Below are 17,115 nucleotides of genomic sequence, written 5' to 3'. Positions count from 1 at the left end.
TTTGTTCATGTTGTATTCATGCAGATGGGACGATAGAAGTCCTTTTCAGGAGTCTTAGTAGGGATTTATTGCCAGCTCAGCATCAGCTCTCATTATTATGGCCGAGCTCAGCAATCATTAAACTTAGTCTCTGTGCAGAGAGAATGTCAAATAATAAAAGAAGGATGCATCAGAGGTGTGTTAAACGCATGCTGAGTCGGAGAACGGTGTATGTGCGGTGCATGTGATAGACACAAGTGATTCCATGAGGTGCGTCAGCATCAAGCGTGACGTCCACTGAACCGCGTGGCTGCAGCCAATCACAGGAGGAACGACTCACGGATCAGTTATTACTGCAAGTCAGCAGCAGCAACAGTGACAATATAACCCCGACACACCAGTTAGTCACCTTTTAAAGCAGCCACTTAAAACTGGTGGCAAGGATTGATTGAATGAAGCGTTGGTATCTGTACTCTGTGAGAGTCTTTTCAATCACTACTTGGACTGGAAATAAGAAGCGTGTCATGAATGTAGAGGGAGGATTTATGGCTTGCGCCGCATGCTTGTGAAGAGCAGAGAAGGTGTGCACGTTGTTTGACGCTAGTGATTCTATCCCACTCACACACTGGAGCTCACCACTTCTAGGTGCACTACAAACCAACAAGTCAGGGAGATGGTTCATCCACACACTGAAAGATCGAATCCATGCTCCTATAGTGAATATCACTGTTCATGCTGACATGCTTATGTCAGCTCGTGAAGTTACAGTGACTTTCTACACTGTCGGTGCAGGCGGTGACAGATTGCCTCCATGTTTACTCTAATCATAGTCATGTGTCACTTGGGCAGACATTGTTCAGCTAAAGACACAAAACTAAGGATGTAACCATCCACTCGAGTCACAATGAGTGAATTCACACTACAATTCATCCCATTGGTTACTAAAAAAAACGTACCTTTTAACAAGTGGCACTGATGATGTGTTTCCAGAAGTCTTATTTTAAATGAAGTGTTTTAAAACAAACCCCATGAAGCTTTTAAGACATTAGATTTACTCAGTAACTGACTTCGGCCCCGTGTCCCCTGAGCAGAAAAGTTTTTACTGGTTTTATATTTGAGATGAGTTTTTAACTTGCTCTGACGGTAAAGAGGATGTGGGTTGAAGACATGATCATACATTTGGAAAAGAGCGCCGTGTCGTCAACATCGCCTTTCTGAAAAGTTGAAAGATTTGTGGCTGGGAGCTCATCATGTTGGTCGTGATGTTTGTGTAGTTCATCAGCCTATAATAATAATATTGCAATATTTGCGGACTATCTTGGTCTCGTTGTTTGCTTGTGCTTTCACCACCTCCATGTTCAGCAGCTGACTGTGCGTCTCTTCATCGCCTCAGCTCAAACTCATTTTTGTGTTGTCCATATGTGAACCGTGTCTTGTATGTCATGAACTACGTTGTTTCACTAATTGATAATTGGACCTCCGATTTAATCCAACTCATTTGGACTCTAAGATAATATGAGTGGAAGTACATTCACAGAGCGTTCATCTGGATCAGCTTCGGCCTTGGATACGGGTCAAAGCTGTTTGCAGGTTTTTAGATTCATTAAAGGACAGTTGGCGGATATTGCACTCGATGCACTTTTGGTTTTGGCTGCAGATGAATGGTATTGATTTCGATAATACGCCCATATTGTCTTCTGAATGACCATGCAGTCTTTCTTATCGTCTGGTCTTCCTGTGCTTTGTATGCCTGCACACTCTGTTACTGCACTGTCACAGAGCTCATCTGACACTTTGCTGAGAACACTCCCGTCACAACCTTTGGAAATGTTTGTCAAATACGACATTGATGGTGACTTCATGTTCCTGTTATGGTGCCTTTTGTCCAATTTGCAAATGAAAACAATGTCAGTACAGCTGAGCAGAATGTTTAATGTCCCTACGCTGAAGTTCGAAATAGCCATGGTTGTAACAGTCCTGCTTTCTAATCCCAGTTCGTCTCAGTGGCGAAGCACAGACAGGCTGTGTGAGCGAGAGGAGAAGGAGGGATCGCTGGAGAGAGAGGAAGAAAGAGAGAGAGAGCAGTGGGAGAGAGCAGAAAAGAGACAAAGCTGTAATTGTTTGTTCTCTTGTTGCCCTGAGTCCCTATAGCACGTCTGGCACCTTCCTCTCATTCTGTGTGTGTGTGTGTGTGTGTGTGTGTGTGTGTGTCTGCCACACTTTGCGTCTCCCCTCATCCTTGACACACTCCTTTTCACGTCCTCCTTTTCCTCCCTTTTATATGTTTTATCGTTTCCTTTCCCTCTCCTTGCTGACCCGTAGATACCTCTCCTCCTGGCACACACCAAAACAGGTCCGCTCTCCTCGGGGTTAAGCAGCTCTAAACTAGTTCATTTATTTCCATGGAGAGGCTGACTCGAGCAGAGGAGTCGAGGCTGTAACTAGGCTGATAGTTGCTCCATGCTGTGTCACGCACACACACACGCACAAATACACACACACGCACAAACACACACACGCACGCACGCACTCTGTGGTTAAAAGAGACTGTTGCTGCCAGGCTGATACCAGCCGTCTAGACGTTACACTGCACATCTCCCGAGGGAGGTGTGTGTGTGTGTGTGTGTGTGTGTGTGTGTGAGCCTGTGTGTGTGTGTTTGTGTGTTGGTGTGTCTTTTCTCGCTCCCTGCGTTTCCCCAAACTCTTTCTGTCCCTTCATTACTGAACTGTGTGTGTGTGTGTGTGTGTGTGTGTGTGTGTGTGTGTGTGTGTGTGTTCACTCCTTCCTCCTTGTCTTCTTCTATCGCTCTCTGTGGCACCAAATTTGTGTGTTGTAGCGTGTGTGTGTGTGTGTGTGTGTGTGTGTGTGTGTGTGTGTGTACTCGCCAGGCAGGTCGCTGCCATGGCGCCCCGGCAGCTACAGGCCTTGTTGATCACGGCACCGTGCCCAAGGGTTACCATAGCAACGGCAGTGGCAGCAGACAGGGCTGTGTGCGTCCGTGTGTGTCGAAGGAGGTGTGTGTGTGTGTGTGTGTGTGTGGGCCCGGCGTGGTGGGCAGCAGGCTGTGAACTCAGCAGGCCTCTCTCTGGGCTCGAGCTCTCCGGGCAGCAGTAGACGGACGAGAAAGTTGGAGCAAAGAAACTGTTGTTCTTTCCTTCTGTCTTTCTTTTATTTGGGCAAATCAGGGTGAACACACCCAGACACTGACTGCTGCTCTTTTCATACTAACTCTTAAAAAAACACCTTAAATGTATGAAGGGAGCCGCATATTATGTGAACGCAAATAGACAAAAAAAGAAGTGTACCCTGACTAGGGAAAATCCCCGCAGGAGGCCGTGACGACTACACACAACCGGCCCGATCTTGGGCTGCGTGTGTTAACGCAAGGGGAGGATTTAGAAAATCTGTCGAACAGCGGCGTATCGTGCTGACATTTTCTACTAATGTTCAGGAGTGTGTGTGAGAGAAAAAGACTCGTGATGGGTCCATACAGGCCTGATCTGTGATGATGGTCAGCCTCTCTCACAACTGTAGTCAACTAAATGTGTCTGCTCCTTACAGCAGCCATCGTGAAGATGATAGGAGCAGGAGCCGGATTTCCCTCATGACAAAGCAATGTAAAGGGACAACAGGATGATGGAGGATTTTAGCAAACTCTTTTTACTTTGGATGAAAATGCTTCTTATGTTCTCGACATCTGGTTTCATTTCTCCATGTGACCGCAGCTCTAAGCACAAACACTGTGCACGCAGCGACGCTCGGTCCTGTTCGATATCTGCTGTTATCACAAGATGAGGCCGTCAACATTTCCAAAACTGTAAAACTTTTCTGTTTTAAATGATCAAATGATAAAATCTAAATTGTTTTCATGATCAACAGTAAACTTTATAATCGCCACAGACCTTCGGTCGTATTTTTGACCAAAAGCTGCTGAAAGCAGAAGAGAGAGAGAGAGAGCACTGTCTTGGACTTGAGCAGCCCAATCACACAGCACTTGCAACACTTTCTCTATCAGTCATGGTGGAAGTGCTGCATTCAAAGTCAAGTCAGCTTATGATTGCCAGGTTTGACGGTGAAAACGCCAATATTTTTTGCAGATGTAGCTCTGCGAGTGCAGCAGGAAACAGGAAATGACTGCAGAGGAAATCAGCCAGCTGGAGGTTAAGTTGAGGTTATCCTCGCTTGGTGAAAGAAATAAAACACCTGAACTGCTGTCTTTGTGTTTTTTAGGGGAATATGCATCTCAGATTTGACTTCCATTGTAGATGTTGCTGTCGTTTCCTGTCTGTCTCTCCCGTCCTCTGGTCTCCCACAGCAGGCTGTTTTTTTTTTTTTTCTCCCAGTGACAGGTCGTCTGCTGCAGCCGTTTCATAAACTGCTCTAGCTCTGGGGCTGTGTGCTGCCTGCCTGCAAGATAGGATTCATAACAACTGAAGCTCAGTGTCTCCAGTCTGAAAGAAAGGGAATTTTCTTTTGCAGGTGGGAGTAGCTCTCCTACTCTGAATTAGCAAGCAGCAAGCAAGCCTGTTCCCTTCACGCTCAGCTTCTGCTTTCGGCATACATCCCCTGACTAACCTGAAGCGTGGAGCACATTCTCCAGGTTTTGGACAAAAAGACAGCTCCTTTGTGCAAACGAAAGCAGCGAGCCTGTGTTTTCTCACGGAAGCTTCTAAGGTCATCCCAGCTCAAATGTTAAGTTTATTGAGCAATAACAATGTTAGAGGCCCCAGCTGAGTGTGTGCAGTCTCTATAGATAGCCATTAGCCTGATTCCCATTTCAGGGCCAAACAGGGTAAGCCTGTATGCTCTCATTAGTCACAGAAGTGAGTTTCCCCCAGCATGAACGGCTTCTTGTTGCCAGTAGGAATGAGTTTGCAGTGCAAGTTAACATTGTGTGTTTGTCCAGGTTGCAGGGAACTGTGCACTAACACTATAAGCGAGAAAAGGTTTCTAAACTGTCCCGTCTCTTCTCTAATCCCGTCCGTTCGTGCATGTTCGGTGGAGTCGTCCAGGCTTTTTCCAGATTGTTCCCACAGCTTTCCTCCCCAGAAATGGAGATGCATGTAATTAAGAGTGCAAAGAAAAAAAACCTCTTTCCAGTGACTGTGTTCTGGTTAGAGAGAATAATTCACTGTCAGCAGTTTTCAAGGGAATACTTATTTTCTAGAAAGTTGATTCAGGGAAAATCTTGGGTTCACAATTTCCAGACGTAGATACAAAAAAAAAAAAGGGATACTAAAAATAAGGCTAAAGTGACCCTATAAGAGTTATGTAATTTCTGATCAAGCACAGAAGGGTACACGTTCATGTGGTGCACATGTTTGGACTGGTCCTCAGACGGCTCTGTCATGTCCTGCTGCTCGCTCTCTCTCTCTCTGTTTGTTTGCTGTGGGTCTGTCTGCTTCTTTTCACAGACAGGTCAGCTGAACTGTCTGACCTCACTTTGCCCCCCCCCCCCCCCCCCCTCTCTCTCTCTCTCACTCACACACACACACACACACACACACACACACACACTCGCATACAAAGGTCAAAGGCCTGTCATTGGGTCACTGTTTGTGTGTATGTGTCCTGCATACTCTCTTTTTTTGTGTCGGGCTTTTTGAATGGACGTCGGGGCGAGCCTCTGCTGTGACTGCTGTTTGTGTGTGATAGGGCTCAGTGTCAAACATCAGGACTAAACAAACTGTGTGTACGTGGAGTTTGTAGTGAAAGCAAGCGTTTAAGGGTTCAAGTCCAGGAGCCGGCCCCCCTTTGCACATCACTTTCCTGTCGACTCTATACTATTGCCTGTCGAAGCAATGGGGGGAAAAAAAAGCCTTATTATTAAATGAAAGAGTAGGGTTTAGTACACTGATTTTAAATATTTTCTCACTTCTATGTTTTGTCCTGTAGGGTACAGTATGGGTTTGACACGGACTGTATAAAGATGGACAGATTGTCAGTGGTTATCGGGTCAAATCATAGCATTCGATATTCTTCCTCCTCCTCACTGTCGAACCACCTCGTGACAGGCCTCAAGGCCATGGCCATGTGTGCACATAAAGACATTCACTTTTCAGACTGTTTTTCAACCAGGTTGAATTCTGCTGTATAGCTTGGGACCCAATAAGTGCTCCTGGACATTTGCACCCTGTCTCAAGTGGTCACTTAAGGAAACGTCATATCTTTGCGGTTTAGCTTTGGGTTCATTTTTTAAAGGTTTGATATTATTACAGTCTCCATCTTAAATCCTACTCACTAAAACAGCATGTTGGCTAAATCAAAGGCAGTCTTTTGACAACACTTTTCACGTGTGCACATTTGCCGCCCCCCCCCTCTAATTTTTGTAACCTGCGTTCAGTCAGCAGTGTTCATAAGTTCTAATCCAGATGTGTGAAAGAATGAATGTTCTCTCTCTCTCATGATTTGAATAAACTTGATGGCCTCTCTCTTCAACACAGCAGGGGGAAAAAAAAAAAAACAGATGGGACGGCTGGCTTGCAATTCAAATAATTCCGCGTGCTGAAGGAACAAGGGTGCTGCAGACGCCGGGCCGATATTGTTTTGACAAGTGGATTACTGTTGTAATAACATCAGGCTGGTGCTGGTAATGCAGACTGCCAGCACGCTCTGATCTGCGGGCCGAGCGAGTGGAACACTATGTTCCGGAGCTTCTGTACTGGGTGGATACCGTGGGTCAGGAGGACCGGCCTCCTCTCCTCCCGGCCTCTTTTTCTTTCATCTCTCCTCCTCCCTGCACTTCCTTCCTCCGTGCTCAACTCCTCCTCCAGCCTCCTTCCTCTCTGACGTTCAGGGGAGAGGCTATTAACTGCAGCCGCTTTACTTTTATTATGCTTGAACTGTAAAAACATCCCCACCCGTACTTCAGAGCTCAGCTTTGGGTCGGGCATCTGGTTTGTTTGGCTTTTACAACAAGCAGCAGGCCAAGTATGTGATATTTATCCTGAAGGCTTAAAGAAGGACCTGGTTGACTTGGTTTCCCAGAAGGCTTTTGGTCCCCTCCCTGTGGCGAGCGCGCAGGCCAGGGCGTATAAAGCTCTCGAATCAGACCGTCGCTTTAACGACCTAACATCTTTGTAATGCTTCCTCTCTCATCACAGAGAGCGGTGACTCACACGCCTCAGTGCTCAGATTGAGACAGAAGGAGAAGAGATTTGTGTTTTTATTTCATGACTTTGCAGACCATCATCATCGTCATTTATCCAGCGAGCAGCTACTCGGGGGCGGGGGGGGGGGGGGGGGGGGGGGGGATACATGAGATCACCTGGCGTCTCCTCTTGCATCACCACCAGGTTGACACTGACATGTAAGATCTTTGAGCTCCAGACTTTTATCATCTGCAGGTCCACATGGCAGCTTTACAATAGCTTGTGTTGGTGAGGACATTATCAATAAATAAAAACAAGTCAAGCATTTAGAAACATGGCAGCTCAGCTCACCCCCCCGTGTCCTGTGACGGCTGAACAACATCAGATAACCCGATCTGAAACATGAACACTATTTTAATGTGACAAACCTTTAACCACGCTCAACACATCCACTTCCTGTCTCCGTTCCGGGCCTTAAAACGAGCATACACGTTGAAGCTCATCTGAAGCTTGACTCGTCCCGTTTGTTTCCCAGAATGCATCCTCTTTGTTTGTGGTGGATGATGTGAGTGGAGTTGTTTGATCTTCACCCTCAGTCCTACTCGTGTCACATCACACCACTCTCATTGTTATGCTTTGAGAAATGTGTTGGGTTAGACCCCATGATGATAAATGTTGGACTGGGTTGTCTGTGGTTGAAGGCCTGTTCCCTGCAGTCATTTGTTCCTGTTGTTTCATTAAACTGATACATTAAAGTCATTCATTAAACTCTTCACCTCGCTCACCGACCTTCATCTTATGAACAGCAGTAGTCTGGACCTCATGGCTCCGCTCTTCTGTGCTTCACGTTGGTTGGGTTTTTTTACTGGCCAAGGTTTTTATTCTTCATGGACTTTTTGTCTTTCCATGCGGTTTCAGCCTCCTTCCCCTCTTAGCGTCCCCTGTGGCTGCTGTGGTGGGGCAGAGGCAGGTTTGGGTGGGTTTCATTTCAGCTCAGGCTCCACACTCAGCCGGCCCTATGTGGAGGAAGAAGTCAGGCAGGATAGGTGGTTTTTCAGGGCTCTCCTTTGATCATGAAAGTAATACTAACAGATATTGTCAGGCTGATTTGAGCCAATCATGATCAGGGATCGTAGAGACTTTAGAGCTGTGCTGTGCTTACGAGACCTGGAGGAGGATGAATATCCAGCAGCTAGCAGCTAGCTGAATTGTGGGTAATAATTTCCCAACACTGTACAGAGCTTTGTGGAGGAGTTGTCTGCCAGAATCGAGCCATTGTAGCTCAAACAGCCGAGTGTTCTTGTGCGATTGTGCTAACAGAGCTGCACGTACACACAAGGAAACAATCTGCATTAACACACACACACACACACACACACACACACACACACACACACACACACACACACATAAAGTGAGTGAGTGTCCAGCAGCAGTGAGTCAGAGTGTGAGTCAGAGGTCAGACCGTGTGCCAGGACCAGACAAGGTCAAGACTTCTGCTTAGAACACGCACAACAAAGAGTTTCAGACTGCAGACTGAGAGAGGAAGGAGAGGCAGACGGAGTAAGGGAGAAACTGAAAGTGGCAGACAATGAAGAATACAGAGAGAGAAAACGATGGTGGGAGAGGGAGGAATGCAAGATCGTTTTGGGAGAAAACAAGATGGCTTTTGTGAGATGAAGGAGGAACAAAAGCATGAAACAATAAACACAGGCCATGGGCAGACAGGACTGTAAGGCAGCAGTCATTGTGTGTCCCAGGAGTGACCTGATCTGGGAGGTCATCCCAGACCCGTTCTGATGTCGGATGTGTGTGCGTGTGTGTGTGTGCGTGTGTGTGTGTGTGTCCTTTACAAAGCAGCCACTGTAAGCTGGGACAGAAAGCAGTCACAACAATCACCTCTTATGTGATTTGAAGCTTTTTTTTTCCTGAGCACCCACTCTCATATGATAGGACACATGTGCCCACTATGTGACAGACTAACTTGTGAGTTTGACCTGTGCTGCCCCCTGCTGGTCAACACAAGGTATGACACTCAGATCATCAGATCATCAAACAGCTGAATACACTTTAGTGTTCTGAAACTTTTCAACACAGTATTTCTGACACTATGTGTAAATGTTCATTTTAATTGAACCCTGGGCAGCATTTTATTTTATTTTAACGATCCATAGGACCAAAAAGAAAACCCACTTAAATCTTGGCTCATTTTTCAGTGTTCAGGAGTATGACGGCTTTTTGGTGGCTAAAACAAGAAGTGACCCAATCCTGGGTGCCTCGTACTTGTATTTTGGTTGCCATGGTGTCGAAACAGGAGTCCGTATTGTTTGATTTTTAAACGGAGGTTACAGATCTGGTACAGTGAGAGCCCTAGATTTGCTCTGCTCTTTCCACAGCCAGACAGATTTCAGTGAAATGTTTATGTTTCACTGGTTTTAATGTTGAAATGACGTCACATGTTTACATGACATGTGACATGATTACATTCATTTCTGATAAAACAAACACTTAAACGTGAGCAGATTGCTGAGTCATTGAGTTCTGTGTGCTTTTGAAAAAAGTGTTTTTTCAGCTTGTTGTTTCTCTAAATGCTTCATGTCTCTTATTTACACCGTATTGAACCGAGAGGTGATAAAACCACAAGCATGTCTTGTAGTTTGAACCCATTCAGACAGGATCCAGTAGAAAGTCTGCAGACGGCCACATACAAAGATATAACGCAAAGCTGCAGCCTGTTGTTAAAGGTTTATTTCAGGTCAATGTAAACTGGAGTATTCAAATGATAAAGTGATGATAGACTTCATACATTCAACGTCTGCAGCCTTTGTTCAACTCACACTTATTGAAACAGTTGAGTTTGTCTCTTTTTCTAAACGTCGTACCTTCAGGTGCTACTATGACTGCTGCATCGAGTCCTTCATCTCCTGTAAGTGTTTCATGCTAACACCCTCTCTCCTTCTTTTTGTGTGTTTGTGCAGCTGAACTGGAGTTTGTTCAGATTGTCATCATCATCGTGGTGATGACAGTGATGGTGGTGGTGATCATCTGCCTGCTCAACCACTACAAGCTCTCCACCTGGTCCTTCATAACAAGGCAGAGCCAGGCCCGCAGGCACGAGCATGCCCTGCAGCAGGTCAGTGTAAGTGTGTGTGTGTGTGTGTGTGTGTGGGTGTGTGGGTACAGGAAAACATGGTGTTTGTTGATTAGTTTTGTGAATTGCTTGAATAACTGTTGCTCTGTTCTTCTTTGTCACAGTACTTTTCTTTATTTCTGAAGCAGGACAAACATAGCTTAGCAGTTTGTTCACAGTAAAGCTGCACTGAGCTAAATGAATCCTTTTATCCCGATCGCAGTCTCTGTCCCAGATTCACTGAGGTAGCAGCTTTGCTTCAGTCTGTTAGGTGAACTTGCCGAATTGGTTTTCTTCGGAGCCAGACTCTGTCAGGCCTTGATGTTTAATTCACTACAGCGCTGTCTAGACAGCAGCGGCTCTGCCCCCATACTGACACACCAACACTCTGGGACAAACACACACACACTCATGCACTATGCTAATATGATCCATCCTGCATTTTGATTCATAGATATATTCAGCCTCTGAAAAAAAAAAATACATAAGCTGTTTTCACTTGTTTAAGTCTAACGAGAGATCATTTAAATTCAGATAACAACATGTCACTTTGTCTTCTTGATCTTGTCTTCCAAACGATACACTGTACCTTCCATTCAACACACAGACACTTAAAGAAGTGTCATAAATGCAGTGACACAAAGCACCACGGCAACAAAGCCTCGTAGGTGGTTGAGTACATTTTTGAACAAAAGCCACTGGCCTCTTCCTTCCTTTCAAACTAAATGTTGTTGACTGTTCAATCTGTGGAAAGATTTGCAAGTCAAATGTAGAAGAAGGGCAACTGCAGTGATTTGATAGGTGTGTGTGTGTGTGTGTGTGTGTGTGTGTGTGTCTTTGATGTGCTTTTTGTTGTCCTTGCTCCCAAACACATCATGATTTATTTTTTATTTTTTTCCCCGTTTGAAGCCATCAGGCATTTCTCAACACCGTTTAAACTTTTGTATCTTAAGTCTTTTTTTCTTTCATCCTTTTCTCCATGTAGTGGTTAATTTATTATTATGAATGTTTTTGAAGAACATTTGACTGGTGAGCCTCGTGGTCTCCTATCAAACAGGCTTTCAGACACAGCTAACAACAAAGCAGTAGGAATTGTTTTTGAAAAGTGAATCTTAATCAGTAAGAGTTCTGAAAGATTAGCTGTTGGGCTCATTAGGAGCAGGAATGATCTCGGAGCCTCCCGGGAATCTCATCCTTGTTTTATCTGTGTGAATTGTAGGATGGGTGTCTGTGGCCTTCGGACAGCGGCTCTCGACAAGGTGCCTCAGAGGTAAGACACTGACACTGACATCAAACCTTGTTCTCTGGGGGGGGGGGATCTGTCCACACATTTATACAACCATGATCACTCAGAGATCATTTTAGTTCCTCGAAGCCCATTAAGACGAAGCTTTTTGATCTGCTGCTTCAAAGTTCGTACCATGGCGGTGTGAAGGCAGACAGAAAAACGGCTCTACCCTCCCTACTTGTTCAATAATAATAATTCTGATACTTGTCAGACATGAACAGCACAGGAGGTGAACGTTTATTTTTATTTTTTTTAGGCGGCGTTGTATGAGGTACTTTAGTAAGAAACAGGTCGTTGTGTCGGTGCATGAGATGCAGACAGGGAGTTTCACCATGTCATTTATAAAATAAAAGAAATCACATTAAGATCAATTATGATCTGGGTGTTTAGTCTAAACCGCTTTCTTTACTTTCTGTTTTACAAGGAGAATGGTGTCTTCTCCGCTCTTTGTGTCTTAGTGCGCTCGTTCTCACAGCCCTCGCTCTCCTATAATCCTTCCCTGGTTACAGGAATACTGTCACGGAGAAAAGATCCTGACATTTGCATTTTGGTTGCTTGTAAATATTTGATCATTCAGGAATTGAAGCTGGTCTCGTCGTGTACGGCTGACGCTATCCACCAAATGAAATCAAATTTGGCGTGTACTAAAAGCCTTGTGAATACAGGGGCGTAAACAAATGCCAGTAGACTCGCTGTGACTGGTGATCTGTTTGCTCAACGACGTCCGCGCCAGATGGAGGAGCTTAAGAGGCACGCTGGGAAAACCAGAAACATGAAGTTCAAAGAGTACTCTGAAAAACACACCCGTATCGTGATCGTGTCGATCAACTTGCAGACAGGAGTATTTTGAGGCTGTGTTCGTAGATTAGCCGGCTAGTTGGTTCTCACCTTGGCATTCAAGGCCGACGTTGCACCAAACACACAGACTGAATTTGCTTCCATTTGGACTTTCTATGATAAAGACCAGAAATAAAACTTCAGGAGAGGGGAAAAAAAAGAAAAACAGACGCGAAGGATGGAGAGAGAGGAAAAAGAAGTCGATGGAAGGTGATTGGAGTGAGAGAAGGAGAGGTGCGGGCCGATGAAGGGAGGTGAAAATCATGTCAACGTTAAAACACCCAGAGAGACGTGCAAGAAAAGGAAAAGGCCACAGAGAGACAAACACAAAGGGAGACGCAGCCATGAATGTGGGTGGCTGATAGATGCGGAGAAGGGGGCTGTGTGTGTGTGCGTGTTTGTTTGTGCGTGTGTGTGGCGGAGGGGGTCGGTGGGTGGGGGGGGGGTGGTTTTTGGTGCGTCATTAATCAGCAACACCTCCCATGACACTGTCTAGACAGCCGTCTGAGAGCTGCCCTGCTCCACTGCGCTCTGCTCCCTGTATCAGCGATGCACCTTTCTCTCCTCCTCCTCCTCCCTCGTCCGTCTCTCTCTCTGTCTCCTCTCTCTCTTTCTCTCTCTCTCTCTTTCTGTCTGTGTTTTTACTTTTCCTCTCTTTTCTCTCTTTCTTTATCTTTCCAGCTCCTTTGCTCTCCTTCCTCTTTTTATCCTCATGGCTCTTTTCTTCCTCTCTCCTTTCTGTGCCTCTCTTATCACACTCGCCTTTATTTTTAATCCTTTTGGTTCCACTCTTTCTCTCTCTCTCTCTCTCTCTCTCTCTCTGTCTCTCCATTTCATTCGCCCTGATCCTCTATCCCTCAGCTTTTTTTTTTTTTTGCCCCCTTTCAGTTTGTTGTTCTCTTCATCCAGACTGCCTTGTCAGTGGGGGTTGACTATTAGAGCCACAGTCACTAATTGAAATGGGCTCCGTCTGATAATGACTCTCCACAGTAGAAATGTGTTGAATTGGACAGGAGTGAAGAAATGGATCATGCAGACGCAGCGTGCACAGCTAATTGAGGGGAAGATTTCTGACAAAAGCCTGAGAAGGACGCGAGGAGTTCAGTGTTTCTCTGTTGACGAAGAAACGTTGCATTCTTCCTCCCCCACTCTGTAATCACATTATTCTATTTTTATTAACTAATTGGTGACACTCCAGCTGCGACAAGAGCATCAGTCTGGAAGTTCTTCACCCAGCGATGCTTAGCCTGGGATTTTATGCTGTGTTGCAGATTCTGTTATCAGTGTCAGAACAACTGTACTTTACATTGAGTGTGTGTGTGTGTGTGTGTGCGTGTGCGAATCGTCTCCTGATGCACGATGAACGCACACAGAGTGAGAGGATCAAAGTCGATGCACTGTTTGATACTAAGAAGCAACACATACTGAAATATGAAGAAGGTCCGCGTGAAAGTCAGCGAAACAGTTCCAATGAAAAGTGATGACAAGGCTGTCTTCTCATTGCAGACCTCTATGGCACCTCCACTCCTCTGCTGGGTTTTATCTGCATTACATTTATGATGACACATTTTCCATCGAGCCACAGATCACATAAGGCTGATCCCAACAGATCAACATCAACTCTGATATGTTGCACCACTTGTTTTTTTTACCTGTTGATGCTTTTTAACTAATAATACTGTTACAGCTGTACTGATGTTCCCTTTCTTCTTGTCCTCTTTCCTATCTTCTAATTCCTCCTTCTCTCTTGCCTTCCTTTTCCTCGTCCCTCCTTCACTACCTTGTATTCCCCTGCCCTTCCTGTCTGTCTTCCTCACAGGTGTTATACGCTCCCCAGGCCAGGGATCGCTTCACCGCTCCCTCCTTTATGCAGCGCGACCGTTTCAGCCGCTTCCAGCCAACCTACCCTTACCTGCAGCACCAGATCGACCTGCCGCCCACAATCTCGCTTTCAGACGGCGAGGAACCCCCGCCGTACCAGGGTCCCTGCACCCTGCAACTTCGCGACCCCGAGCAGCAGATGGAACTCAACCGTGAGTCTGTGAGGGCGCCACCGAACCGGACCATTTACGACAGTGACTTGATCGACATGGGAGGAGGCGGTACCCTGGGAGGGGTGGGTGGTGGAGGGGGAGGACTGGGAGGAGGCGGTCCAAGGCCACCCAGCAGTAACTCGGGCATCAGTGCGACCAACTCCAGCAGCCATGGGCGCATGGAGGGCCCCCCGCCCGCGTACAGCGAGGTGATGGGTCACTACCCCGGCTCAGCATTCTTTTTACACCAGCACAGCAATAACCAGAGGGTGGGGGGGCCGGGGAGCAGGACGATCCAGCAGAAGAGCCAATCAGAAAGCACAATAGTACCTGCCAAGGCCAAGGACGGCCAACCGGAGGACCTGGTGTGAAGAGAAGGGTCGGGGGGCAAGTGGGGGAAACCCACCCCGGACTATAAACTGTCTCTCCTCTTCACCCCTGTAAGCAGTGGGCTCTCTTTCGCTCTCTCTCTCTCTCTGTCTCTTTCATGTCCTTTTTCCACACTCCCATGCACAAATAAATATCAACCTTAGCTACAAGAAAACAAGGGAAGACAACCAACCGTTGATTTCATTTCACTTTCTTTCCGATGTTAGTAATTCAAAGCGCTAGCACCACTGGGGCAGGATGTATGCACTGCTCGGAGAGGTTGTTTTTTTGTTTTTCCTTAAAATGAAACATTCTGCTAGCACAGATTGAAACAATTTGGGGTCTTTTTTGTCCCCTCGCTGACGGCTTCGTCCCTTGGAACTTTAAAGTATTTTTTATTTGTGTTCTTCTTCTTCTTTTCTTTTCTTTTTTTTGGACCGGGATCTGTGCACAAAGCGAGAACTGAGAATGGACTTACAGAGAACACAACAAAACAAGAGACTCACAAAAACCCAAATCTTAGTGCCAAGGTTCACGAGGAAGTGTGTGTGTGTGTGTGTGTGTGTGTGTGTGTGTGTGTGGAGGAGGGGGTGGGGGGGGATGACTCATTCTAACATTCAAAACACAAAAAAAGAAAAGTTATCTAAAAGTTGCACTATCTTTTTGTTGTAAAAGAAAAGAGGGAAATGATGCTATGTTATGGTGATGATGTTTTTTTTTTTTTTTTTTTTTTTTTTGTCCTTTACATGAATGAACTGACTGACTGAACTTGGGCTCCAAAGTTGTTTAAACAGTTGGGAGCAAAAAAAGAAAAAAACAACAACAACAAGTATTATAAGCTTATGTCCTTCCTGTTTTTTGAAATACTGCAAGAAATACTCGTACCCAGCCTACAACACCTCTGTCTGCTTACACCACAGGCACAGTGAGACTCAGTCGCAGAATGATCTTGTACTGCTCACGTCTGTGCACACTTCAGCCTAGTGGGAAAGAAGTCTGACTAGTGACCAGCCGCTGGGTGGACCAAACATTTCTCACCTTCTCTTGTATCATGTTACAAGTCATTTTGGAACTCCTAGAAAGATGAGAGCTGCTTGGCAAGATCCAACATGCTCCATGCTAACATTCTGGGGAATCTTGAATCTGGTAGATCACAACTCCATAACAAAAAAAACAAACATATCTAACAGTCTACCCAGCAGCCTGGTTAAAGCTGATTCTTCATTTTTCCACTCTGTCCCAACCTCTGAGCACCTGACACTTCCTCTTTCCTGTTTCCTGCATCCATGACCTTCCCCCCCCCCCACCCCGCCCCCACTCCTCATCTCGACATGCACAGTGCATTCTGCCAACAGCCACACTGAACACAAACCCCGCCGCCATGACAACGAAACAACACAAAACAAAAACAAAAAGAAGGCTCGGATCTCTGTCTTCACTTCTCTAAAGCCACAAAAGAAAAAAACAAACAAACAAGAAGACACAAAGTGAAGATTCCTGTCTGCATCCGCCAGCACAGCGATCAGGTTTTAAACCAGAACTGTCTGTGGTCTAAGTCCAAGGGCTATGGGAGGGTCCTTTTTGTAAAAGAAAAAACCTTTTTTTGAAAAAAAGTCGAGCCTTTTTCTCTGCTCATCGTTGCCTTCTCCTCTGCTCTTGCGCTTTTCTCTGTCTCTCTATCTTGTTTGTGTTCAACGCCAGTGCTCCAAACCCCCAAAACCACACCTGACCCTGAACACCCCCCCCCCCCCCCCCCCCCCCCCACCACCACCCTCCTAGCTTTTGTCTCTGGCAAACACTGATCATCACCAATCCTTCCATCCCTGTGCAGAAAAAGTGTGTTTAAATGATGCAGAGTCAAGCCAAGCCCTTTAAAGTGGAGACTGGAGTGGAGCCCTCATTTGGCAGTGTGCGAGTGCAGTCCTCTTTACCCCTGTGTGTGTGTGTGTGTGTGTGTGTGTGTGTGTGTGTGTGTGTGTGTGTGTGTGTGTGTGTGTGTGTGTGTGTGTGTGTGTGTGTGTGTGTGTGTGTGTGTGTGTGTGTGTGTGTGTGTGTGTGTGTGTGTGTGTGTGTGTGTGTGTGTGTGTGTGTGTGTGTGTGTGTGTGTGTGTGTGTGTGTGTGTGTGTGTGGTTTACTTGCTGACTGCTTTGTCTGAGTTTAAAAGATTCAAGGCCATATTACTTATTTGGCCCTGTCCACATTTACCCAGCATTCATGATGCTTTCATTAAAACCAGAGGAGGAGGCTGGGTGTTCTCATGTTGCAGAAGTGACCTCAATGTAAACGTGTATGTCACAGTCAAACACACAGGTTATTGCAAAGCTGCACAGAGATCACTCCATCTGTCTGGAGACTGTCATGGAGCTGAAGGGTTTGGCAGAACTAT

The 17,115-nt window shown here is 45.9% G+C and overlaps 1 protein-coding gene across 11 annotated transcripts in view; it reads left to right on the top strand.

Annotated features, from left to right (window-relative positions):
* LOC306823888 (low-density lipoprotein receptor class A domain-containing protein 4-like) overlaps positions 1-15,571 on the top strand; it is a 194,526-nt gene extending 178,955 nt beyond the window's left edge. For 9 of the 11 annotated variants that reach the window (XM_079343791.1, XM_079343790.1, XM_079343788.1 and 6 more), the window contains 3 exons: positions 10,050-10,210; positions 11,421-11,471; positions 14,146-15,571. In XM_079343791.1, the coding sequence (XP_079199917.1) occupies positions 10,050-10,210; positions 11,421-11,471; positions 14,146-14,730 (797 nt within the window). In that variant the 3' untranslated portion in view covers positions 14,731-15,571. The remainder of the gene's footprint in view (positions 1-10,049; positions 10,211-11,420; positions 11,472-14,145) is intronic. The other 2 variants (XM_079343792.1, XM_079343784.1) reach the window with 1 other exon arrangement.
* Positions 15,572-17,115: the final 1,544 nt, after the last annotated feature.

Source organism: Symphodus melops (genome assembly GCF_947650265.1).
Source record: "Symphodus melops genome assembly, chromosome: 5".
In the NCBI taxonomy this organism is placed as follows: Eukaryota; Metazoa; Chordata; class Actinopteri; order Labriformes; family Labridae; genus Symphodus; species Symphodus melops.
The sequence above is the reverse complement of the archived record's forward strand: the minus strand, read 5'-3'. Positions and strand labels throughout refer to the sequence as shown.